Genomic DNA, 26,772 nt, shown 5'->3' on the forward strand with positions numbered 1-26,772 from the left:
AACTGGAAATATAAAAAGATACTCACCTACTGAGAAAGGACTCCTCCCATCCTGGATCCCTCCCACCAGTTCTTTGCTCTTTTGCAGATAACTATTTCTATAGGTTTCCAATTACTTTATCAAAAATGAAGAAAAAATACCTGTTCTTTTTCTCTCCTTTCCTTACATATAGGGTGGCTTTCTGTAACACGAGAGCCCAGGTTTTCAGTGTCAGTGGATTTCAATGTGATAATTCCTTTCTCTTTTATTTTGAAATATGTTGATATGGATCACTTATTAATCTTGGGCTAATATCTCTTTTAAATGAGGTAAATTGTCCTGTGTCATTTGACTGACATTATTAATAATTTAAAGTATTAAAGAAAGTCAAGTTATGAAGGTATCAGTAGGGTTCTTAGTTTTACTTTAATATACACTAATTAAAATGTTTACTGCTGACATTTTTAAAAGCTTTTACTTATTGCCCTGGCTGGTGTGGCTCAGTGGATTGAATGCCGGCCTGCAAAGCAAAGGACTGCTGATTCCATTCCCAGTCAGGGCCCGTGCCTGGGTTGTGGGCCAGGTTGGTCCCTGGCAGGGGATGCTTGAGAAGCAACCACACACTGATGTTTCTCTTCCTCTCTTTCTCCCTCCATTCCCTTTTCTAAAAATAAATATTTTTTAAAACAATAAAGATTTTTTAATTTATTATTGGAGAGAAGGGAAGAGAGAAAAAGAGGGAGAGAAACATTGTTTGGTTGCCTCTTACCCCCAACTGGGGACCTGGACTGAAACCCAGACATGTGCCCTGACCAGATATCAAACTGACAACCTTCCAGTTCACAAGCCAATGCTCAATCCACTGAGCCACACCAGCATGGCTACAGCTGGTAATTTGAAGATTTCTTCTAATAATTTTTATAATCTCTGTACAAACTTGGTACATATGTGAGAGTTTAGAAATTCTGAGTTGAAATGGCTGCACTGGAATATGGGAGTATTGCAAGGTCCAACTTTAGTAACTCTTTGAAGTAATAGCATTACTTCATTTATAATAATAGCATTCATTTTTCCAGATCATAAACACATTATTTTTTTGTCTAAGCACAGAAATGGGGAAATCCATTCTGTTAAAAATAAAACCCAGACTCTGGATAGCTACATTCAGTGTTGAGGTCCTAAAGCGTCATTTCAGCATCATCTGGGGACAAGGCTGGCTTCATAGGCATGTGCACCTCTGCAGTCACACTGGGCTTCTTGCTCAGGACTCCCTGCCGAGTTTAACGCTCTACTGTCGCCATCTTGAAATTCTTTTTTAAAAATTTATTTATTTATTTATTTATTTATTTATTTATTTGAGAGATAGGGAGAGAAGAGAAGGAGACATCAATTTGTTGTTCCACTTACTTATGCATTCCTTGGTTGATTCTTTTACGTGCCCTGACTCGAGTTTGAAACCCACAACCTTGGCAAATCGGCACAACACTAACTAACTGAACTGCCCAGCCAAGGCTGAAATTAATAATTTTTGAACAAGGAGATCCACAATTTAAATTTCACTGGGCTTCATAAATTATGTAGACAGCTGCAACATTTTATTTAATAGGATGCCACTAGAAAGATGATTTATCTTTGCATTGCTTTCTACATTTAAACTATATTATAAACTGTGTTTACTTTTGACACTGGCAGTATTTTTGCCAGCAAGATTTATCTTCCTTGATAGTTATATTATAAATTATTCTCAGTTTCCTCTTAATGCATTTGTCATAATTAATTCTTAAAATGTTTAAGGAGCAACTGTCAGATCATTTCATTGTACATATTAAGAATGATAGAAATATTAATTCACTTAATTTGAAGACCATTTCCCCCCTTTAGCTGGCATTTAGTGCTTACTGATATTATCACAGGTGACAGTAGGTTCTATAAACTCAATTCCAGATATTCTATAAGGAAAGCTCCACGGCAAGGAACCCACTTCATCAAGTTCCTGTAATATACCAGTCAATGTGTGTACAACCAAAAACTAAGGAAATCCTTTCTGTAGGTCTCCGTCAATTCTGGTCTCTTACTTACCCCCAGTGGGATTGCAGAAAGCCTCCACACTGCTCTCACAACACTATTGTACGACCCAAGTCTCCTGCAAAATGTAGGGATGAGATTTTCTTGACACTCCTGAAGGCTGGTCCACTTGCTTTAGCTTTTGAAGGTAAGAAACTATCAGCTTTATTGCATAAAAGAAATTGAGGATCAAATAGACTTATAGGTCCAACCTCCAAGAAAAACAGTATTTTTTAGAAGAGATAAAGGAGAGATTTTGAGGAAAGTTTATGCTTTTACAACAGGCACGCAGGCAACTTTAGCTGGGATTGTTACAGTGCCCATGGTGGATTATAATGAGGATTGCATTCGAGTTTCAATTATAACCTCATGGAAGTCCAAGTCTGCCTGGTTTTCCACCTCCTTTGTCTCTCCCTAAAAAAAAAAACAAGTCAGAGCAGATGACTCCCAAAGCAGCCAATTTGCTACAACACATATTTGAAGGAGCTGGTAAATTAACCTTTCTCAGAGTTGTTGGACTCTGCAGTTCCTTCCTACAAAAGAGAACAAAGAAGACTTGTCTCCCCAAATAAAGCATACAAACTTCTTTCTCCTTTCACTAAAATCATGTTTCTTTCATTAAAATGTTTCCCTTCTTTAGAACAGGTATTTCTTTCATGCTGGTACATTCCTAATCTAATTCCCCTAAGGGTAGCCTTGTGCCAAAATAACCTTTTAGAAAAGATTACGGGGAGGAGAGATGGTGAATGGAGATGGGCAAAGATGATACACATTCCTTAGGGACGAATGTGTAGAAATGTCAATGCAAAGCATTTAGTTTTTAGTTTAAATATGTGCTCACTTTGAATAAATATATAAATCACGTACAAATTCATAAACCTTTTTTGTCATTACAAATCAAAGTGATATACAGAAAAACTGCTCAAAATGATAAGGAGGTAACATAGATGAAATGAACAAAAGATAACCAGTTTATTTACTGGGAACAGTTATGCATTACATCATATCCAGTTGGCAACATAAACCAAGATATAAGAATTAATATATTGGCTTCGGTTATTTTCTTAGCACTGGAGACCTTTTCCAACCGCTGAGTGCATGATCAGGTTACAGAAATGCAAGCACATACATGGATTCTCCCATGAGACATTCACTTAGGATTGTCTACAATAAAAAAAATGAAAAAGGACAAGCAATAATAAATTCAGAAGAATGTTTTGAATTTAAAATAAATGCATATGTCTTTGAGAACAATTTCCCTTTGAAATTTGGATTTTTAAAAATAATTAGCAACAAAAGAGTTTCTTAGGTCAGTCTTCCAGTTGTTTTCATACAATATTGGCATTATGTGGAAATGCTTCACACCATTGAACCCGGAGGCATGATAACAGAATTGCAATTTAAGGTGGAAATACCAGTAAAATTACAGTAATCATATGATGTACAAATTTGTACATATCATGTACAAATATGATGTACAAATTACACAAATGTTAATCCTGGAAAGAAATACAATATCAGAATCACCTATGGTTTCTCACATATGTATAACTATGCAAATAAAACACTGAGTAGATCATAAAAATGTCATGACAAGATTTTCAAAGAATTGTTTAATTGACTAACAGTCAAACTGTCCAGTTTAATAATTTTGTGACAATAATATTAAAAATCATTTACTTCCTCTATGCTTTGGTGCACAATCATGCTATGAACCCAAACAAAATGATTCATTCTCTACCTCCACTATCACCAAATAATGACTTGTTAGCAAAATGATGACATTTTTCTTTATAGTTCTCCAACCCTTATTTTAAAAAGGCTTTATAAAAAGAAAAAAGTCACACTGGAATGCATCTGATTTTCTCCTCAGTGTTTTCATTAGAGAACCATAATGATCAGAGAATAATTCTGAAAGGAAAAAAGTTAAAATAAAAATGTGGTCTCAACCAATGTTGTATAGCAATTAAACACCAAATGCAGAAATGATCTGGCTCAGTAGTTTATCTAGGTTTCAGTTTAAACAGGACAAATTTTAAATAACTCCAGAGGAAAGGGATAAAAATATACTGAGGATTAGAGCCATGCATTTCAATATGGAAAGGAGACCAGATATAGGGAACAATCTCTTTACATTCCTAATGGAGAAATCACAAGAAATAAGATCTCTACACTGTTTATATCATGAATATGGGAAAGCTTACATGATGCGAAGTATCTCATGCAAACATTTTACACAGCATACTTTTATGCACTCGCACCCTTACACTAAAGGCAGTTAATTGCTGCTCTTTTTTTTGTAAGTAGATTTCTGGAAAATCCTTGCTAGAGGAACATAATTTTAATACTAAATATATTTTTCAATTATACTTTGAATAAAAAGAATGGAAACAATGTCTAAAAGAAATCTTTCAGATGTTAAATAAGGGAATCAGGCTACCAATGAAATACATCAGGGGCAATGGCAGTTGGCCAGTGGCATTTAAAAAAAGATGAATCCAGTTACAGACAGCTCATCTGGGGGCATCCTTACACACAATGGAAAAGGTCGCTCAGGAGCTAGGCTGGTCGTGTATGTCCACAGGAATTAATTCTAAGGTAAAAATTATGTCAGTATCAGCACTGATCATATGAACTGTCACAACTCCGGTTCAACAGCTTTTTGAAGAATTATGTTCCCTTTACTTAGAAACATATTCTTGTAAATTTGCAATCTTAAATACAAGGACTATTTTAAAACCACTCTGGCTTATCAACAGAAAAGTTGTAGGACAATCTTTAAAATTGTGAACTCGATCCTAAGAGTTCCTTTGAACCTGGTCCTACTTTACAGCTACAGTATCACTGCACTTGTGGCACCTTGGGGTGCAACCAGCAGGGCTGCTTGCTGCAAACCCATCGGCTTCCCCTCATGTGTCTTTCTGAGATAGACTGTCTTTTGGCTGATTGAATGTAACAATTATACAGCAAACTTGCCCTTCTTATCACAGTAGAAAATATATTTTACTTTCTCATTTTCTTATTTTGTAATTACCACTTGAGTGCTGTAGAGGATTTTACTTAATGCAGAATATCAGGAAATGTTCAATATGGGGATTATTTGACCAACATTTACTGCTTGTTTGAAACAGAAGGACTGTCTGCACACAAATGTTTCCTAAAGCATGGGAAAGCAAATATTGTGAATTGGAGATTCCTTTAAGAAAAGATCAAGTTTGAGAGGCATTTACTCCCTAAAGGATTGCAAACCTATTTCTACAGTATTCCTGAGGACATGTATTTTTCTTTTTTTAGACTCTGAAAATTGAGGCTTTTTATAGTAAAATTACTACATTCTGGACAACTTTAAAGATATGTAATATAGCTGCAAGGAAAAATACCAACAATCCAGGGGTTTTTTTGCCAAATATGTTGGAAAAATTAAGATTGCTATCCTACTTTCAAGGAATAAAATATTTTATGACTGAACAGAATAACTTATTTTAAAATCTGAAATAAAAAGAATCATAGGATTATGACATCCTAGAATTATATTAAGATATATTGCCACTTAAGTTACTGGACAACCAGTATTTAATTTAAAAAAGTCATTATGATGATTCATTTTGATCATTAATTTCCCTCTGTCAAGAATCTCTTTCCTACAGTTAATATAAATCCTTTACACTGAAGGCTTTATTTTTCTTAGTCTAGTTTTAATAATGATATCTATAGCTGATATCTATCATTGGCTACATTTTCTTGAAGATCAATAGTGTACCTCTTCCTCCTTGGGCTAAAGGATAATCTTTCTGAATAGGCCTTTTCTTAATAACTTTGGTTTCTCAAAGTTATCCAAATTCGTCTCATTGAAACAGAATTGGATGAAAGGGACCTGATGATTCATGAACTGATTAGATTAATCTGAGGGTCCTGTATGCTGTGCACTCAGGCCAAAGACAATGTATTGCTCTTCTAATTTTATCTTTTAACAGAGAAAAATCCTCAGTAGGAAAGCATTTCTGCATGCTGTCCTTTTCAGTATGGTAATTGTGCTTACGTTTAAAAAAATTACCTGGTCACTCCACTAACCGAGCTTGCCAGTTACCTCCCTCCCAGTGTCTGAATTAATTAGCCAGTGTTTTTGTATTTCTGTAGTCTTTCCCCTCACATCTCTCTCCAACCAGTCTCACTGCAGTTTGCTCTTTTTAATTTTCACCAGTTCTTCAACTTTTCAATTTCCTTTTGAATCCTCATGTTCTTTACGGTTACTGATTTTTTTTTCATCAGTGCCATATATATTTATTCATTTTAAATGCCTATAAATAAACATGGATAAGGCTCAGTTTAAACTATGCTAAATGATGTCACAGTTTAAATACATAGAATTCTCTCTTACTGCCTAGGGACTATTTCCTAATTTTGTGCTGAAAATTATAGATTTATTTCCTAATTTCTACACCTTCTTGGCAAAGTTTTGCTAAAATGAACATTTTTTATAGAATTGATATTTTCAAACAAACACTTCCCACTCTGTTAATATAAAGGAACCGAAGTAAAATTGGTATACAGTAGACTTGATAAACTTTACATTGGAAGAAACTAATGTGTTGCCTGTGACTCAACCCTTCACGGGGTCATAACTAGAGGGAAGGAGCAAAAATGCAATGCTGCGCTGTCCAGTAGAGCTACTGCTCTGTAGTTACTCAGAGGCGATCCTTACTGCTAAATCCCTGCACCACCAACAAAACTGATGAGGCAACATAGGAAGATGTTCTGAGGTACTTTAAAAATGGCGTATTTTCCCTCAGGCACAAACAGTTTTTATTAAAAGTCAACTTTGCAGCTATACCACTTCTCAGGCCCAAACACGATGCTTGGAAAAGAAATAACAAAAAGAAAAAAGAAAGAGCAGGGGTATGGGGTAGCATCCTTTCATTGAACTCTACTATAATCCACACTGCCTTGCTAACACTGGTATAGGGCAGATACAACACCAATGAAATGAAGCAAGTGTTTAGGAACAGCAAGGACATGCAGGTGGGAAAGAATGGGAGATTAGGCTGTCATGACCAAGACTTTATGAAGATTTCTTTTTCTCAAACCTGGATACCTACTTATGGTAAAGATTTCTACTTCAAGTTGCATAATAAATGACACTGTTGAAAATAGCACTCATATAAGAAACTAAAAACCTCTTGGTTGCTTTGGTAATAGTGACCAGTACTTAACAGGTATGTGACTGATAAAGCTCCTGAACGTTATGACTGAGCCCCTGGCCGCCCTCTGTGATGCACCATTCCCTTACGTCCCACCCACTGCCACTCCATGAGCTGAGTGGCCCTTACTGCATGGCTCAAACCTGGTGAGAGCCCTGTATAGTAAACTATCTTTTGTGTTAACAGTGAGGATCATTTTTGTTTTAAAGAGAAGTTACAGATATTGTTACATGAAAAGGTCAAACCGTTATGATTTTAAATAAGTTAAGGCTACCTGACTAGACAAGGAATCAGGGCTAGGAGCAATTGTGTGGGCAGTTCTTGGTCGTTAAGGAGCCCAGGAGTGTTAGACCTTTCAGCTCAATTAGCTGTTTTCCTTGTTTGTCAGATTATGTGCAAAGTAAATTTTGCTATGAAAACAGACTGCCTTAAACCAAGCCATGAGAGTTATCCAGCAGGATTTGTGGATGAGCTAGGAACACATGTTATTTCAAGATGTATAATATGATTGTAGGCACCTGAGTGTTTGTCAAAAGTAGACAATGAGCTAAGGTTTATTACCTATTGTTTTTTTGGCAAGGAAGATTCATTATGAAAAAAACTAACAACAACAAAACACACAATTTTAATCAAAAGTTGAACACTTTCTAGGTAAATTCATTAACCAAAGGCTAACTTACATCTATCTATGGATATATTTTCCCATTTGTACTTGATACCTTTTAGCAGGGAAGACTTATAATAGGACCCTGAATTTGGGAGGAGTAAAAAAAAAAAATTCTGGTCATTAAATAAACACACCATGTTTTCCCTTCATGTTATTTAGCCTCCTTTAACATCATCTCACACACACACACACACACACACACACACACACACACACAGGAGCAGCACCAGTACATCTACCTGCCTGCAATTTGTTTTAAAAAATTAAAGATGCCATCAAAGTTGAATAAGTCAATGAATCATAACATAGTCTCTTTCTTAGATTTACTCAATAATGTCCAGTGAAGAATTCTAGTTTAAAAAAAAATCCAGCACTTAATTAGCTACTGATTAGAAAGGTAAGTGCATAAACAATATCAGTGTAGCAGCAAAATACAGTTATTGGTAACATTCCAATGCACCTCATTTATTATTTTGTGCAAGAAAAATGACCGCAGTCTGGCCAATTCTAGATTTCAAACTATAATAAAACTGAACAGAGCAAATTATGTTTATTTAAAAATAAATGAATTAAGTTTAACCTCTCTCAGAAATTATTTCTATAAACATAACTCATGTGGCAAATAAAGTACAAAATAAATATCAACGATGGAAAATACTGGAATCAACTTCTATCGCCGAATGTGACAGGTGAGGAAAGATGGTTGTACAATACATGTATTTTACACGGTCTCAGGTCTCTCTGTGTTATTGAGATAAAGCCAGTCATCTGAGATACATGTGTCCAGTTTCATTTTGTTTATTATTCAACTGAACTGTAGCCATTTCATCGAAGAAGTTTATCTGTGAGTTAGAGAACCCACAAAACGTTTTATCACGTCGGAGTCTGTGCTTTGTGTTATTCTTCTTAACTTTCTTTCATCTTCCAAAGTGACGGGCATTGCTGCCATCACACCTCTAACAACTGAGAAGAAAACACCAGTTGGATCTTGGGCAGTATCCTGTGTGTGGCTACAAAACGTTCACCCCAGAGGTTCGTGCACGGGAGATGGAGACTAGGGGTGAGGAGGCTTGGAGAGACAGTGGAGAGGGGCGCACTGGGAGCTGGAATGTGGCTGCTCGTCAGGGAGAGCTGGGTCAGGACTGAAAATGAGAAACAAGCGTGTCAGCAAGAAACTCACTAATAAGGGGCCAAGCCACTTGTAAGGTTAGACAGGCATATTATTCTCACTGAAACTTAAAAACAGAACCACGAACAGAAATTTTGCATGGAAAATGATTTATATTTAAAGCATGCCAAGACAACTGCAGCTTTTCAAAACCACACACAAGAAAGGGAAAATAAAACATGTTTGGGAAATATGTGAACTCCTCCTTGAGAATGCTTCCCCCATCCCCGCAATTTCTCTACAGTTTCATTCCCCTAGGTCTCTGGGTTAGTTGCAAGGTTTCTTTAGATCAGTTCTTCTCAAACATTAATGTGTATACAAATCCCCTGGGGATCTTGGTAAAATGCAGATTCTGGTTCCATAGGTCCGGGTTACACCTCAGAATCTGCATTTCTAGCAAGGTCCTGGGGATGCAGGTGGTGTGGGACCAAGGCTACAGAGGGTTCTAACTCAGTTCTCTGGTAGATCAGATTGAGCAGGATACTCGATTTGCCATTGGAATCCTAATTTGCTCCTAGGGTCCCATCTATCTGCTTTAGGTTGGCAGTTTAAATAAAACTGAAGAGTTTTAAAACATTTCCTATTTGTTAAGTATATAATACAGAGTTCCAAAAGACCTCTGAGAGCCTCTGGTTTAAACAAACTCAGAATGCTCAGGCACATCAGTGCCATGAGAAATAATCCTGAAGAACAAGGAAGCAAAATTACTGAATTTCCTAAGGTAAAACTACAAATCACATTGGGCTCAGGCCTTTTGAAACCTAACAGGGGAATAATCCCACTATAGGGATATTTGTATTACTGAAAGAGAGTGGCATTTTTCTATAACTTTGCTTTTTCTCCTTATAGTATGAAATTCAGTACCACAGAATTCATTTCTGACAGGAGTAACGTTTGAGAAAACTATTCAAGGTTTATTTTTATTATTTATTAGTTTTATACATAGATTTTAAGCTCATATTATCATTGAAGTCATTCAGAATTATCACTAAACAAATTTAACCTTTGGTACTGATTAATCTTTGGAAATTATCCTTCATGCACATCCCAGAATACCAGAATTTTGATATGACATCAAAATTATGTCAAATACTGATCTGCTTGAGGTCACTCATTCTTCCCAAAGTCTTTGCACTGCTATGAATTTAGCTTAAAAGGAGATATGCTCTTCTGTATAGTTAGGACAACCAGTGGTAAAAATAATTTTTCTGTATAGTTAGGATAACCAGCGATAAAAATGATTGTTCTTGTCTGTTTTAAAAGTATGGGAGGCGAACATGGAAGACCCAGAGTGTCAAGGGGCCAGAAAGCATTCACAGCAAGGTTCTTTCTCCCCACTCGTCAGACTCAGACAGCTCTGGACACACAGCAGCGGATGGACAGTCTCCTGTCTGTCCCCCACGGACCCCCACAGTCTCCTTCCATTAAACCTGCATGATGCAGAGTAAGTTTCCTTTCAGGGGAGCAAGCATGTGATTCGCTGCACCGGCAGGTAGCACCAGAGGGATACAGTTTTGAGGACCCGGTGGAGCTCAATATTTTTCAGGATAAAGGAAGGGAAACATTCCTGCCTGACCAGCTGAAGTGTGTGGTAACAGCTTAAAGACGGGTTGCAGCTCAATAGGCCCAACCTTGGCATGATGTCACCCATGATAATTAAACATTTTGTTTTCAAGATGAAGGGATTATGAAGCACAAATTGGCAGTTACAAAACAGTCCTGAGGATGTAAAGTACAGAACAGGAAATGTAGTAAATACTATTGTGATAACTGTGTGTGGTGCCAGGTGGTACCGGACTTAATTGAGAGGCAGGCGGAACTGCTTCACACCCCTGTGCTGCACACCCGACACTAATACAGTGATGTCAACCGTAATGGAGAAGTATACTATTAATGTTCCCACTGTTTCAGATCGCTCAGGGTGAGATGATAAATACTTGGTTTTACAGTATTACCATTCTAAGTTTGCATGAATGCAGTCAGTCGCATTGTATGTATGTGGCAGAAGCATGTTTTTGGCTTGCAAACTAAATTACTTCTTAAATGTAAATATTTGATATGTTTCAATCATTTCAGCTATAGGGAGAATTCACTTTCAGTTCTGATTGCTAAATATCTTCAGGAGCTCAAGCATTATCCAACCTTTACCATGTAAGACTTCATTTCATGTAGGTGAAACCATGTTGCAAATGGTAGTCCTAGGAACTATTACTGAGATATAGAAGTAAGCATATCTTCAGAAAAGTTTTTTCCCCCCAAGGAAGCAAGTTATTGGAGAAAAGTGCTAAATACCAAATACCTTTGTGTGTTTAAAAACTACACCCAAGGCTGTAACACCTGGGGCATCGCTTTCATATTATGGTTTCTTTTATCTATAAACAATTTTAATAATTTAGCTCTATAACAGAATCAGTCTGTAAAAACGAATATCTAGAAAGTTCTGTATTTTTGAATATGAGAAAATGCTCTTTTCTATAAAACCATATACCTAAATAGTTATCGGAATAATATGTATAAGCTGTAGGAAGTATAAAGCATATTTTCAAGCGAGAGAGAAGTAGAAAAACACCTGATCTGAAATCACTGAACATTCTTCACACGTTTTGCTTCTCATTAAACAAACACTCCTTTTCAATTTGGGGATAGAGAGTCCATGTGGGTGTTTCAGTGCTCTCTGACGTGGGCCCTCCCAGCAGAACCGAGGGGGCGAGGTACACAGTCGTGGTCAGGAGACAGGCTCAGCTACTTTCCGATGGGCGACCCTGGGCACCTCATTTTACCTTCCCACACCTCCCTCTCCTCATTTTCGACTGGGTGCTTGCCTTGTGGGGGTTCTATGGAATAATCGGTGTAAAAAATTTAACACCTGTGTACGGTAGTAATTCAAAGGTTGGCTATATGTTATGTTTTCTGCCAGATAAAAGTGAGAAGGGCAGTGAGGACATGCAATTCGAGCCACTTGGCCATGGGCATGGGTGGGAAGGAAGTCAGTCGCCTCTCCAGCGACTTTGGAAAGGGCAGTCTTTCAAGGTCCATATGCATTTTATCACTTCTCTGTGTGGACCACCAGGAGGGGCAATGGAAGCCTGCTCTGGTTCCTGCTGTATTCATGTGGGCGGAAACTGGAAACATTTGTAATTCATTAAGCTGCTTTAAAAAAAAAAAAGTAAAACATTTGTGTGGAGGTAGCAAGCAATCTAAGTACGGCAATTTCAAAAAAATATGGAACTGGGATAGGTAACCATTTAGTCAAACTGGTTTTCAAAAAAAAGCAAGGTGAAATAAAATTAAAGTTGAAAACATTCCACACTAGCCTTCTCTACTTTTTGCCCAAGCAAATTCAAGAGGTTATGAAGGAGATGGCAGACCTTCGTCTTGAGGAAGGTTAGGTACTAATCACAGTTAGCAGCAGTAACAGGTATCAAGAGCATGTTATGGGCCAGGCCTATACCTCATTCTCACCCTTACTTTATAAGAGATAGAACTCAGCCAGCAGAAGTAACTTTCTAAAAATGCATAACTGGATGTGTTTGAGATGGAATTCCAACCCAAGCAATCTGAGCTCAAAGCTCCTTCATCCATCCTGGAAGAATGGTAACTGGTGCACTGTCCCGAGCCCTGGGTCGGGGGTGCTTGGCCAAGAATGGACCGCAGGTTAAAAGTCCACGTTCTTCACCACTCTACACAGATAATCCACTGAGGCGGGTTTGAACATTTATAATTACATTTCCTTACATGACTGAAATTAGTCTAAGCTGGCTACCATAGACTAATGGCCTTTGCATGTTTGGGAAGAACTTTCCTGAAGTAAAAACCCAGCTGCTGGAAGCGGTGGGGGTGGCAGGCTGAGGGATCCGTCAGGAGACACGGGTGTAGTTCCTGTTGAATCATGTCCCTCTCCCTGGTAACGTGACATCTCACTTAGACAGCAGGCTGCACTACTGCCTCTGAGACCAGGCCACTGGGGCTTCGGGTGCTGCTGTTTTTGGGCAACATGGTGACCCCCCAGCACTCCAGCTGAGCCACAGCCACGGCAGCCTGCGGCTGACACTACTCCTCAGACACACGTGAAACTCGCTGAGGCTCGCCCCTGCTCCAAAGAAGCCTTGCCTGGTAGAAGAGGGAATTGTTCCCTCTTCTATATTGCACCAGACTATATAAACCTGGCACCATCAGAGGGCCAAATAACTGGAGGTGAAACATTACGGGAGGAGGACGAGGCCCTGATGGGCAGCTGTGTGGGCATCACCCAGGAAGACAGCTGATGACGGAGAGGCAAAGCTTCGCTGGAGTAGAAACTGTCAGAGAACTCTCTACTTGAGAGCCCAGGAAGTACGTGAACCTGCCTTTAAATGTGTTCGGTTAATCCCACGTGAAGGGATCTGTCACTGCAAATATTCTTTTTGAAATGCCAAATACAAGTTTTTCTCCACCTTTCAATTTCCACTTTTTAATGAGGGCCCTGAATGGACAGAAAACGGAAACACTTTCATGAAGTTGTCTTAGAACAGACATTAGGTAGGCTTTATATCCCTCCTGTTTGCCTGAGAAATATATTCTAAGGACAAAAGACAAAGGAAAGAAGCAGTAAGCCGAACATCCTCACAATCCCAGGTTTTCTGTTCTGGAATGTAATGGAACCCTGGAGTAATGCACATATTTACTCACACCAGGGACCTGAAGGCAGCCGTGAGTCCCCCTAGTGGCCAGGAAACCAAACTCTGCTCTTGGATTTCCACTAGGTACATCCAACCTCAAGTATCCAATGTGTGCTTGCATTGCCCATGTTTGAAAGAAAGTGTGGCAAATGTGATTACACATAGGCAGTCACAGTGTGGAGAAGGAGGGCTTGGGGTTATGGCTCTGGCATGCAGCTGGGTGGGGAGAGAAGGGACGTGTGAATTTACCTGACAGTCGGGCAGTCTTGCCTCCCGGCTAGTTGTGAGCACTGTGGCGGTACGGAGGCAGCAGGCTGCTGACAATCTACAAGAAACTGATAAATTAGACATGTATACAAAGAGACGACAGAGCATCGTGTTAGTAACTAAAGCAGTTGCCTGAGAGATTTAGTGAGGAATGTATTCACACAGAAACATCTTGATTAAGCTCCCTGCCCCACCCCACCAAATCATGCCAACAGAAAAGACGTTTTTCTCAAATACTATATTAAAAAATTAGTGACAAAATTAGTAGTGAGATTTCTCAAGTACATTAGGACATGTGTGGCCATTTGTATTTGGTATTTAGATACATCTAAAAATAAAGGGTCTATTACTATAATAAAAACATTGTCAAGTTCTGAACTTGACAATGATGGTAGTTCCTTGCTTAGCACTTAGATCTGCTATTTCCAAATGCAGTGTATTCACTGACTTTATTGTCCGGACACGTGGGCATATTATCGGTCCCACAGGTACACTGAGAAAAGCATGCAAAACAAACTTTTCCATGATTAACAGAAGGATATCAGAGGAGAAAATCGTCTTTATAGTTTTCTGAAAACAGATTTTATCTACCACAAAAAAGAACTGTTAGCAGAAAACTTTGAATGTTTATTATATAGTAGATTGTTAGTACTTTGGACTGGTGGAGAAAGCTAACCTGAACGGGAAATCCACTTTTGTTTTATTTTTGCCATTTTAAAGTCATGTAATACATGTATATTAACTCGCACTAGGTTAACAAAGGGCTCGCTAGTAAAAGTCCATGCTTCAGCTGATCAGTTATGTTAATCATCTCCTCCAAGAAAGACCATGTGCTGGGTGTTCCAAAATTATCAAGGAACAGTCTATTTACTGGTCCCAAGCTGACCATACTAGAATCACCAGGAAGCTGGTTATAAATATGTAGATTATATTTCTGTAAGAAGATTTGGCAAAAAAGTTAAAATTTGAGTTAGACTTAGAAGTTCAATTATTCTTAAATAATTGCAAAACCTCCTCTTGCTAAATGCTTAGACTATGTATTTGCCTAGCATACCTCTTCCCCTATGTTATATAGATAATGTTTAAGCCACATGATCACAAACTCTGGATTTACAGCCTTGAATTAATGAGGCTGTATAAAAATCTATATTCCAAACCTTGTGTCTAAATATCACTTATTCCCTATTTTAACAAAGCCTGACTGTGTAACTCCAGAATGCCAATTTTCATGACAATTGCTGATGCTTTTGTGTAAGATACTGAAAACGCACTAAAGCTGCCTGTGATGCAAAGTGGAACAGAATGTGAGGCAGGCTTGGTTGGAGTTCATTCAAGAGAACATCATTTTTGAAGGAACCCTTTCTTTATAAGGTCGTCTTTGTTGGAGAGTAACTTGTTAATTATTGCCTATTCATAGGAACAAGATCTAATTCTCATTTAGTACTTCATATTCAGATTACACACTCAGTGAAACTCCTTCAAATGTAACAACTATTTCTGTTTACTGGGCTGTGGGGAATTCTTTTTTTTTTTGAAACTCAATGTTTTCCCATTTTGCAGCTTGATTAGCTCAATGATTCCCTTTTGTAGAAACTCAGAGTCTTAAAGGATGAATTCCTTTATGCTCCTTTGATTTTTTCCAATGGCTTTTTTCTACCTGATCATTTAAGAACATTTGGACTAATTTAGATAGGATTCTGATACGGCCAGGTGTGCGCTGCCCTCCTATGGTGTATTTGGGTAAATGCAATGAATGCAAATGAACATGAACCCCTAGAAAAACATACAGGAATCTGATACGTCTTACACTGCAGGGCAAGTATAAATAAAGCTCTTCTATAGCAAAGTTTTAGCCTCTGTAAAATGGGAAACCCTAGAATTAGAGTAAATAGTTTAAACATTTTTCCACATCTCACTTATATTAGAATATTTTCTTTGCCAATGCAGTCATAGATTATTCATTTGCAGTATGTTTTGTGTTGAAATTTGGAAAGCAGGTGAGCAGGACTACATGCACCTTGATGAATTGGTTAACACAAGGTGGATGTTCCTTAAATTTGTAGTGAGTGTCAGTTTTTCCTTCTTTAGAAGTGACATCACACCTGGCTAATTATTATTATTCTTTTATTTATTATTTATAAGTTCTTAGCCAAGTGTTATCCTTAAAGTATACAAAGTAAAATCCATAAATAAGATGGTGATAGATGAAAAAAGGAAATTTAAGAACAGCTTTATTGCTCCAACTCAACGATCCTCTAAATTCTTCTTCTCAGGTCTATGGCCTCCAATCACACGCACGGCTAACCCAGCTGAGCAGCTGGTGTGCATCAGCCCGTGCTTTGAAAGAGGGAAGGGGTGGGTTAGGAGACTGAGGAGATCCCTCCCAGCACTGCGATGCGAAGGGCTCTGCATGACCTTACCTGCTCGGTGTAGGAGCTGGTAAACTCACTCCTGAAGGAGCTAGGCCTCATCTCATTGCTTTGATGCTTTTTTTGCATCAAAGATGGAAATCACATATCTTAAGGAGAAGGCACCACAGAATCCCAGCAGTCATTGCTGTTATCTGGGCCACCAAACTTCATCTCCACCATTCGACAGTCAAGTCACTAGACTCCTATTACATGTCTAGAGCTAAGTTTGGAGGGGGCGGGGGTTAAAGGAAAACAGGCAAGAGGGTCCCTGGTCAATTGAGAAAAGCAAGCACATTCAACAAGCAATTAAAATAAAGTGTCATGACGATGATGATGATGATGGTGATGATGAGATGATGATGATGATAGCAGCTCATCAATGATGGTTTATTGACTTATTACCACGTGCCTGGCACTGTGCTGGCACTGAACATGCATGCTCTCCTTTCACCTGTTTTCTCATTCCCAACTCACGGATGAGGAAAGAGGGACTTAGGTTAAGTATCTTGCCAAAGTCCACTAAGAGATAGAGCTGAGGTGTGAATCCAGGATGGTGTGATCCAAGGGCTGAATTAAACTTACAGACACACCCCTGAGGGGTGTCCTCATACCCAGGTGCTCAGGGCAAGGCCGAGCAGCAGCTCTCGGTGGCGAACAGTCCCCTATGGAACGGCCTGCACCCAGCCCCTGGTTTCCTGACTTGTGGACTGATACATTCCTACCATTTAGTGAGATCTTGTTTTCCACACCACATCTCCTTCGCTTGTGACCATAAACTCCTCCGGGTGCTACACACTTTCCCGTAAAAACTATCTCTATCGCCTGAGTTTTCCTTCACCTAAGTTCTTACTCATAAGACACGATTTCAACTTCCCTTGTTCCCCTCCTTGCTCCCTGACCAGGTCCCCATATGTGCACAACTTTCTAAACCTGAGGCGATCAGAAGGAAATCACATGTGAATGAGATGTGACTGGCAGAGTGGAGTGGCAGAGTCTTGCCTCATCCGGGACATCCTGATTCCATGGCAAGGGCAGAAGCCTGCATGGCATGTCTACAGCAGCCACACCACAGTGCTCTTTCCCATGAGCTTGCCTTGTATACAGAGGGTGTTCTCAAGTCATGGTCCTTCCGTCCTGTACTTATGGTGCCTGGGATTCTGATGGAGTATGTCACACACTTTTAGCTTGGTGTTCATCTCTAACGAGAGTTTCACCTTTCCTACCTGAAACATCTTTTAGATCCAATTTTGCCATCTAGCTTCTACCGTATTAACTTCCTCTCCATTTTATTTCTCTTTCAAACCAGAAATTGTGATAACCATGACCTTGATATCTTTATCTTTAAAGACTAGCAACTAACTAATAAGACCAGGCTAAGTATACACACAATATTTCATAAATACCAATCTATGAATTTGGATCCTCTGAAAATGTCCACTCAACCAGTTATAAATCCAAACAACTATATCATTATATAAAATTGCTCTATTTATCTATAAAATATTATAAAATATCTGGTTTGTTGTTTGCCAAAATTCAGTTACATTATACTACTACTTTCCCTGGTCTTAGGAACTAGAGAATGAAGCATAAGTCATCCTTGACGAATTCATGCTGGTTTTTAGTGAGCCCTACTTTATATTGAGTGTATGAAACCCACTGATCTCTAGAAATCTGCTAAGGATCAGTGTCAAGGTTGTAGGCCTACAGGCTGGAGAAAGTACTGTCTTTATGTTGTATACAATTTACATTACTTCTGACACACCTAGGAATTCACCTTCTCACTCCTGTGTTCAGTTTCTCCCTGGGACCTCTTCCCCTATCTTTCGGATGGCCATGATTTTTTAGCATCTTTCCTTCAACAGAAACAGTGAGGAAAGTGACATGTGTTTTCCTCTTTTTCCTTTCTCACTTTGGAAACTGCAACTCATGAACTCAAATACTGGCAGGAAAACTGAAAATTCATGACACAAACAACAAATGTGCCTCGTGAGATAGACAGTATCTTTGATAACCTGGTGCCCCATTTCCAAGACAGTTAGAAACAGGTTTCATCATCGAATCTGCCCACTTGAATGACTGCTATTACAGAATATGACATCACTATTATTTTCAAGTAGGTACTGCTTTGGAACAAAAACCTTACCTACCATATTTTTTCAGACTATCAGATGCACTATTATCATTTTTTTAACCACACTTTTTGCTTCAAAAAAATTTTCCCCTATTTTCCTCCTCTAAAACCTAGGTGTGTCTTATAGTGCAGAACCCAGACACACCTAGGTTTTAGAAGAGGAAAATAGGGGGGAAATTTTTGAAGTCAAAAATGTGATAAAAAAGTACATCTTATAGTCTGAAAAATACAGTGCTTGTAGTAAACAGTCACCATTCTTTAAGGACCTTTGAAGAAGGACAGGTGATTAACAGTAGAAAATGAGGAATGTTTAATTATGAAAGCTATTACATTAAGAATTGACAGAGACAGTTATGGATTGTTCTAAGATAATTCCATAGTTAATGATCACAGCATACAGACATTCTTTTTTATGTTCATAGGATATCCTTCTTTCCTCTTTCTGCAAACCTGGCCTTATTCTTCCAAACTATCCCTCAGTTGAGATTTTGGCAAATACAGAAAAGGAAGAGCATGCAGAAGGAAACGTGGAAGGAAGAGGAAAGGATGAAAAATAATGGTAGCATGTACTATTTCTTAAGTGCCGTAGATATGCAAACACTAGGCTAAGCACTTTGCATGCAACAGCTCTTTCATCCTTATACAAACTCAAAGAAATAGGTTTGGTTTTTATTTCGTAAATGAGAAACTGAGGCCTAGGGAGGTTAAAGAATTTATGGATAGTCACTTTCTATATGATTTTTACAGAGAACAAAAGCTTTTTAGTACTCAGAATACTCAGCTGAGTTTGGTTGTCTGAATGTCCATTTTACAGATTAGAACACTGAGGACCAGAAGAGTTAAGTGATATTCTGAAGGTCCATAGAGAGAGGGACAGAGTGAGAAGTTGAGCCCAGGTTTCTGACTGGCCACCCCATCCACGCCGTTTTAGTAGAATGCCCCATGGAGCTTGTTAAAGACTATGCCCCCCTGACCCAATTCCTTCGTTGAAACACTAACCCAGTACCTAAGAATATGCCCATATTTGGACACAGGGTCTTTGAAGACATAACTAAATTAGGGTAAACCCTAATCTAATCCGACTGATGCTCTTATGATCAGATAAGTTTTAAGACTTAGGGCACACAGAGAGACCCAGGGAGACACTCACACAGATAAAAGGCAATGGTGAGAAGGCAGCCTCCCTGTGCAAGTCAAGGAGAGAGGCCTCAGTGAGACACCTGACACCTTGATCTTGGACTTCTAGCCTAGAGAACTGGGAGAGAAGTGTTTATACTGAACCCAAAGTGAAAGCAGCGGTGACTCTGACTCTAGTACCTCTTTAGTCTCCACATACCAAGAACAGCTAAATTTCCCTTGAATTCTTCTACAATCTAGGCAGTCCAAGGGTTGAAATAAATGTTTTAATTCAAAGAAACTCAAAGGAAAGATACATACAGAAGGCCAGAGCACAAACTAGAAATGAAAATCTGTACCTGAATTTCCATGAAAAGCATCTGAGAAAGATGTAAAAATGGTCAAATCAGTGGTACTGGGGAAAACTAAATCCAAGAGAGGATGTAAAATTTGAGTAATTATGTTAAAAGAAAGTACAGATTTTTCTGCACTGAAGACAGAAAAATTGTGCATTTTTTAAAAGCTTCCCAAACTCAGGAATTTTTAATATTTATGGATGATAGCACAAAGGTGCTCCCCATAGTTACTAATGTGCTTCCTAAGTGAGGGTTTTACCACAACAATCTATGGGGATGGACGACGAGGGTACGTCACAACAGTTTCCTCTTGTTGGCCAGCGATGCTTCTGCAGTAATGTTCTACGTCGCTTGGCCTTCCGTTTGAGCCTCTTCTCCTCTGTGCTCCTCAACTTCCCTCCGTTTCAGCAAGAGACTCAGAATCCATCACAGATACCTCTGCTTAGACCCCTGCTCCACCAACCAGAAGCTGAGAGACATTGAGGAAGTGACCCAACCATCCTGAGCCTCAGTTTTTCCATCTGTTAAGTGAGGACATGAAATACCAATCTTGCAGATATCAGGCAAAAGAGTGTTGGTGAAAGCACGCAGCCCAGGGTTCACTGACAGGCACTGGTCCTTGCTTAGATAGGAGGGACCAAAGGGAGGAGTCAGATGCCTTTGAGGATTTTAGCTTCAAGAAACAAGGTAAATATTGTACCAATAACAACAATGAAAATTAAAAAGGCTCCAAATAGACTGCATGATGGAATCATTTTAATAAGCTTTTCCTCCTAACATTTTATTAATCTGAAATGCTCTCTTCTCTCTATTTAGAACTAACAACTTTCAGTCTTTATTTCCGACCACTCCAGAAGGAAGTGTCTGCTTCCTCTAAACTCCTGCAGCACTTATCTCGTCTCCTCCAGCATGTCTTGTGTGCAGCTTGTGACCACAGCCTTCTGTGCAGTACACCCGACTTCCTCCGTCAGGCTACAGGGCTCAGAGCAGAGAGGACCTTGCCTTACAATTCTTATAATTCTCTGTTTCCCACGGTAGTTTGCTTGGAGAATCTGCATGCGGTGCAAAATACTTGCTAGTCTACTGACTTCACTCTCCAAAAAGATCTTTGAGTTGGTTTCTTTATTAGCACTTCATTAATGCCACTGTCTGAGGGACCCAACTCGGAAAAGGACATTCCTGTTGTCGTAACTGTATCTTTCTAACAAAAGGAATAAAAAAGAATAAATACTATCTGATAAAGGTTTTAAAGCTAATTTAGTGATATCAAGTAATTAATTAGTATTATTCTTTGACAACTGTAAAACTAAGAGGTATATGTCCTAAAAATAAATTTTAATTGCCATTATTTAAAGTGTGCCAAGTGGCATCAACACTCAATTATTCCTCACTAAATCTACAAAATGATTCATAGTGTGTTAGTAAGTTAACAGAAAAGTTAATGGAAAGAAGCATCAAAATACATTCTCCTAGTAGGAACAGTTAAGTAGTCCTATTGACACCTATAAATAGACATTAAAAAACAAATACAGAAAGTAGAGAATTTAGAAAAATATAACAAATTTAAGGTAGAAGTATTATATAAAGAAAAATAATAAGGCGAGCATGAACTAGAAACATTTATATAAACAGTAGTTAGGAAAAGTTAAAATGTTTTAAAAAATCTAACGATGAATTTAATGCTGCACTGAGGAATAAACGTGGACGGCTGTGGACAACTGCAGCATTTTACAATCAAACACACAGAGTCGGCTATCTCATCCCTCTTCGCCAAACACATCACACATCCTGTTAATACATTAGTTCCTCAGAAAGTGCCCACAGATAGGATAGCAGCATCATTTCCAGCTGCTCGGGTGCAATCTGCTCATTTATGTCACCAGACACTTCAGCCTTAACTTTGCATCACTGTTTAACACAGCAAATCCCATTATATGTTTATACCCTTGATAGTCAGAAATCGTTATTCATTAAATATTATTAAAAAATAGTAAAGACAGAATTGTGGAAATACATAAAAAATTTCAGTTATAGGCAATGCAAAAATATGACTGACATACTTTAAAAACTCTGGCTCTGTCTTTATATGACAACTGGGTATAGTTTATCACACTTTGGTGATAGGCATTAAAATTGTCTTCTTCAACAGTATCGAAGCATCACTTGGTAAGAAGAGGGAGCATTTTTAGACTTTTCAGTGATTACAGATCAGACAAAAACTTTCACTCAGCTTTCCATTTGCTGTTCTGATGAATGTCATATCACTAGCTGATAAAACAAAACAACACTCATAATCTATTTGTATTTCAAACCTTGCGGAAGAGAAATATAAAAATGCCCTGCAGTAGAGTGGACTGTCTGCTTCTGAATGACTCACAATTAAACCACGAGTGTGCATGCAACCACAGCCTATGGCAGGAAAGACGTGAAAGGTGAAGGGGGGGCAGGGTGATTACATACAGTGGCACCAAGAGGTAAAAGCACATTTTGCTGCCAGATTTTTACATCAATTAAACACCAATTAGAAAATAACCTTTTGTTCAGAAATGACCTTCCCAAGAACAACATCAACTGGCACAGAACTAAATCAAGGTGGTGCAGTAGCCTGTTCTCAATCAGGCAAAGTCAACCAATAACAGCACGTATCAGAGAAAGACCCGCCTATGCCTTTGAAATGTCAGAATTAACTCATCATCAAAAAGAAACGAAAGATAAGTGAAACAAACTAAAACCAAAAACCCACTAAAAAGGTCAATTATAAAAATGTATTCTAAACAAGAAAAATATATGAGACACCACTCAGTAAAATGTGTTTGATTTTCTTATTTAATATTTTTCATTATTTTTTGTCATTTTCAAAAAATTCAATGCTAGAAAATATTCTGATAGGTTCAGGACATCCTCTTCTATAAAATGATAGACCTGAAATTATAGTCCTTCATCAATGTTAGTAGTTTTTTTATTTATTTTTAAAAAAGAAGAAATACTTATAATATGTAACCCATATTTTGGGGGGAGAAACCATTCAGAAACCCCCAAACTAAACCAAGTGTTTTAAAATGTACTATGTCCTCATAAGCAAATTAAACCATAAGCATAACTCAGTTAAAGAAAAAGCAGTATGTTTAAATATTAAATATTTTAAAAATCCATATTTTACAGAAGGTACTTATTCATTTTTCAAAGAAAAGAATGAAAATTTATAATAACAAGCTTCCTAATGTGAAAGTATTTGATTTGTAGAAACTTAACTGAAGCAACACTATTTCTTTAATAAATTTCATAAATTTATTAAAGAAAACCAGCTTCACCTACAGATTTATAGCCAACTTACCTCTTTTTGCTTGATGTCAAGTAGTGCATAAAAAAAGAAAAACATTTATGTTTAACTGGTTCTACTGTTATCACATAATGGCTTATTCTATAAATACCTACTCAGACTAAATGATTATTCTACACTTGTGTGTGTGTGTTTTCTAGAGAATCCTATGAATAGAGGTGGAACCCAGACTGCCTGGAAAGCCAGAAATACGCATCTAAGATGAACCCATCAACATCCTCATTGGGAGGGACATCTGGTCCAGGCACCTAGGTAACGCTGGGCCAGAGCTGATGGTGCTCCTTTCTACTCTAAACTTCTCATTTCACTTCTTGTGATCCAAACTGATCACTGACTTTTCAACTTTTAATATGACATAATCTTAAGTGCTACGAAGAATTAAGAGGTGAAGCTCAGTTTTAGAACAAACAGTGGATTAGATGAACAGGATCAGAGCAGCAAAAAAGCTCTTAATGTGAGTTGAGTGTATCTCCTTCAACTAAAAAAAAGTACCAATTTCATAACCACTCAAAGTAGGTTAAAATGACAGCCCTGTTTTAAATCATTATCTTATAAAATAAATGTACATACTTTCATATAAATCTCTAATACAAATACTTGAAATTATAGAAGTTGTTTCTTTGAAGAAATGATTATAAGAGTAACAGTCTAATCTCATCTACTTTTCCAGAACATGCACTGACTCATGCAATTACATGAAAGGTTAGTTGAAGAAGCGGTCCCTCCAAAGGAGATCTGATGTGTGGACTGGACACAAGGAAGTGACAGTAATAACCTAAGCACCATAACAGAAAAAGAAAATCTCAGGGGTCCAGTAATGAGTAAAACCAAACAAATCTGGTTTTGACCTGTACAGTTCACAAAAACTTTAAATTTGTGATACTGAGAGTAAGTATATCAATGACTGTTTCTTTTTGGCTTAAACAACAACAAAATTAATGGTTATATGGCATCTTTATGATTTTTTTTTCATCAACAATAGAAAGGAGTCAAGTCAAGTCAAACATTTGAGTTGTGCTTTTCCTCTCATACCTTTAGGGCATAATAAGTACACTGGGGAATCGGCCAGGAGAACCAAACAAGCATTAACAGACGACTAAAGAGAGGGGTGTGTGGAAGAAAGGATACAGCTGTGAAACAGGAAAATGAGAGGCTGGTAGGGGTGCTTCATCGCGGTGTGATAAACATAGTGCACTGTGAGTCTTTTCGGGTTGATTAGCTGTACACATTTGATGAATAGGTCACTTTAGGTAGGTGTAAGTGCTATGGAACTACATTTTTACTACATCTGTTAAAACAGGAATAGTCAGTAGCAAGTGTAGGCTTTTTTTGAGCAGTAGCACTGCCCATTATTTGTTCCTCGCTCAGAGCCAGAGCGCAGGCTGCTCCTTCAGGCCCCGCCCAGCTCACTAGGGGCTCAGGAGAGCTGCGGGACCCAGGCGCAGCACGCAGAAAGGTCCATTCTCCAAGCTGTGTTAATGTTCAGAAGGGTCTGTTTGACTGCCATGTTGAAGGGCACCAGAGAAGCACTTCTGAATTGCTGTGACCCCCATATCCAGTCTCACAAAAATGGGTATAGGTTTAGAACCTGAAGCCCATCCGTTCTGAGAAGGAAACCCAAGTGTTACTACACTGCAAAAATTCAGCGTTAACTCAAAACATTGCCCTTTTCTGTCTTGTATAGTAAGTTCATAAGGCATACTGTAAATCGTCCGAAAAAAAAAAATAGGTAACAGGAAGTTTTCTTTTCCTTGATGGAAAGTATACTATATGATGCTAAAATATTTTAATATAGTTCTATTTAGAAACATGGATTGTGTACGATGAGCTCCAGGCCCAATCATGGGGAGAAAATTTGTATTCATGGAATCAGGGAGTCTCACAGTTGGGAGGCATTGCTTCACTCTAGCTGTCCATATATCCTTAGAAACACAAAGGGGAGCCTACAGCTGTTAACCCAGAGGTGGGCTTCGCTGGGTACCTATGGTGACTTTTTCTTATTATGTTTTTCTTCCTATTCTTTGTAGACAGAAAAAGTCCTTTTCAAAGATGCAGTATGAATATAAGAGTCCAGGAAATGCTTATAATCAGAGGTTCTTACAATAGAGGTTGTTATGGAGTTCCAGTGAGGGCAAACAGTAGAATACAACAGTAGACTAGTGCCCGCAGATTGGATTCGATAGTGTGAGTATGGCAGAGAACATCAATTTTCAACCCTTTTCATCTCACAGCACACATAAACTAATTACTAAAATTCTGCAGCACACCAAAAAAATATATTTTTTGGCCAATCTGACAAAAATAGGTATAATTTTGATTCATTCACTCTGGACAGCTACTGTTGTATTGGCTGTTGTCATTTTTTAAATTTGACAATCTAAGGAAAGAGAGGTCAGTACCTGTGACTAAACAGTCAGGTACTGCATGTTTTAAAAATTCTTGTAGCACACCAGCTGGAAATTGCTGGCATGGAAGATGCCGATGGCCGTTTTCACCTGGAATACAATGAGGCAGCGGCCCCGGCTGCCCACCAGAACAGAGGACTAACCTCTTCTTGGCACAGGGTGCTTTGGGACATGAGGGCAAGCCCATCCCAGTGGCAGACAGTTGTAAAACCTGATTCCCTGGCACAAAGGATATCAAAGAAACTAAGGGTTCGGTTCTGTAAGTCGTCAATGGCAGGTTGGTGGAAAAACGCTGTTCTCTGACTTAAGGGTGGAGAGAATGCACAGGTAGAAGGTGGTGGGATAACGTGCAATTTTTAAATTTAGAATTTGGACTTGTTTGTCATTTGGGTTGGCCTCCCAGATGAGTCTGAAGCAGGAGCTATGACTTAGGAACCAACCCAGGAGGTACCTTGCTCTTTCAGGTTTTCCATCTGCCTGGCGTGTCAGTATTCCACAGTGAGCCAGTGCCATTTGGGCAGGATCAGGAGAGGTAGGTAGTGACTGCCTCGAGTGTTCTGGGCCTTCCATGTGTCTCAGCCCACTGTGCTTCTCCAAGGTTAGCTTGTTAAAATCATTAGTAAGTAAGGTCTAGACCTGCACTGTCTAATAGAGTAGCTACCAGTGAATTCTGGCCATCGAGCACTAGAAACAGGGCTAGTCCAAACTGAGATGTGCTGTAGTGCAAAATACACACTGAACCGCAAAGACTAAGAAGAGCAGAATGTAAAATATCTCAGTAATAGTGTGCTGTAATGGTAATATTATGGATATAATGTGTTAAATAAAATGTTAGAATTAAGTTCACTTGTTTCTTTTCATTTTTTCCTCAAGTAGCTACTAGAGTATTAAAAATTACATAGGTAATTATCACATCATCTTTCTGTTGAACAACTGGTTTGGAGGTGAAATGTTCTTATATCTGTCATTTTATTATCTGGCAAGAAAAACTTTTATTCTATACATGGAA

General features: G+C 38.4%; 1 protein-coding gene across 8 annotated transcripts in view; it reads right to left on the minus strand.

Moving 5' to 3' along the window:
* Positions 1-2,991: 2,991 nt before the first annotated feature.
* Positions 2,992-26,772, minus strand: part of BICD1 (BICD cargo adaptor 1) — a 175,682-nt gene continuing 151,901 nt past the window's right edge. For 2 of the 8 annotated variants that reach the window (XM_036019182.1, XM_028532246.2), the window contains 3 exons: positions 23,353-23,361; positions 13,984-14,059; positions 2,992-9,050 (listed from right to left, as the gene is read on the minus strand). In XM_036019182.1, coding sequence (XP_035875075.1) covers positions 14,012-14,059; positions 23,353-23,361 — 57 coding nt within the window. In that variant the 3' untranslated portion in view covers positions 2,992-9,050; positions 13,984-14,011. Of the gene's footprint in view, positions 9,051-13,983; positions 14,070-23,352; positions 23,362-26,772 lie in introns of all 8 variants that reach the window. The other 6 variants (XM_036019181.1, XM_028532247.2, XM_028532248.2 and 3 more) reach the window with 6 other exon arrangements.

This window comes from Phyllostomus discolor, chromosome 2 (genome assembly GCF_004126475.2).
Source record: "Phyllostomus discolor isolate MPI-MPIP mPhyDis1 chromosome 2, mPhyDis1.pri.v3, whole genome shotgun sequence".
In the NCBI taxonomy this organism is placed as follows: domain Eukaryota; kingdom Metazoa; phylum Chordata; class Mammalia; order Chiroptera; family Phyllostomidae; genus Phyllostomus; species Phyllostomus discolor.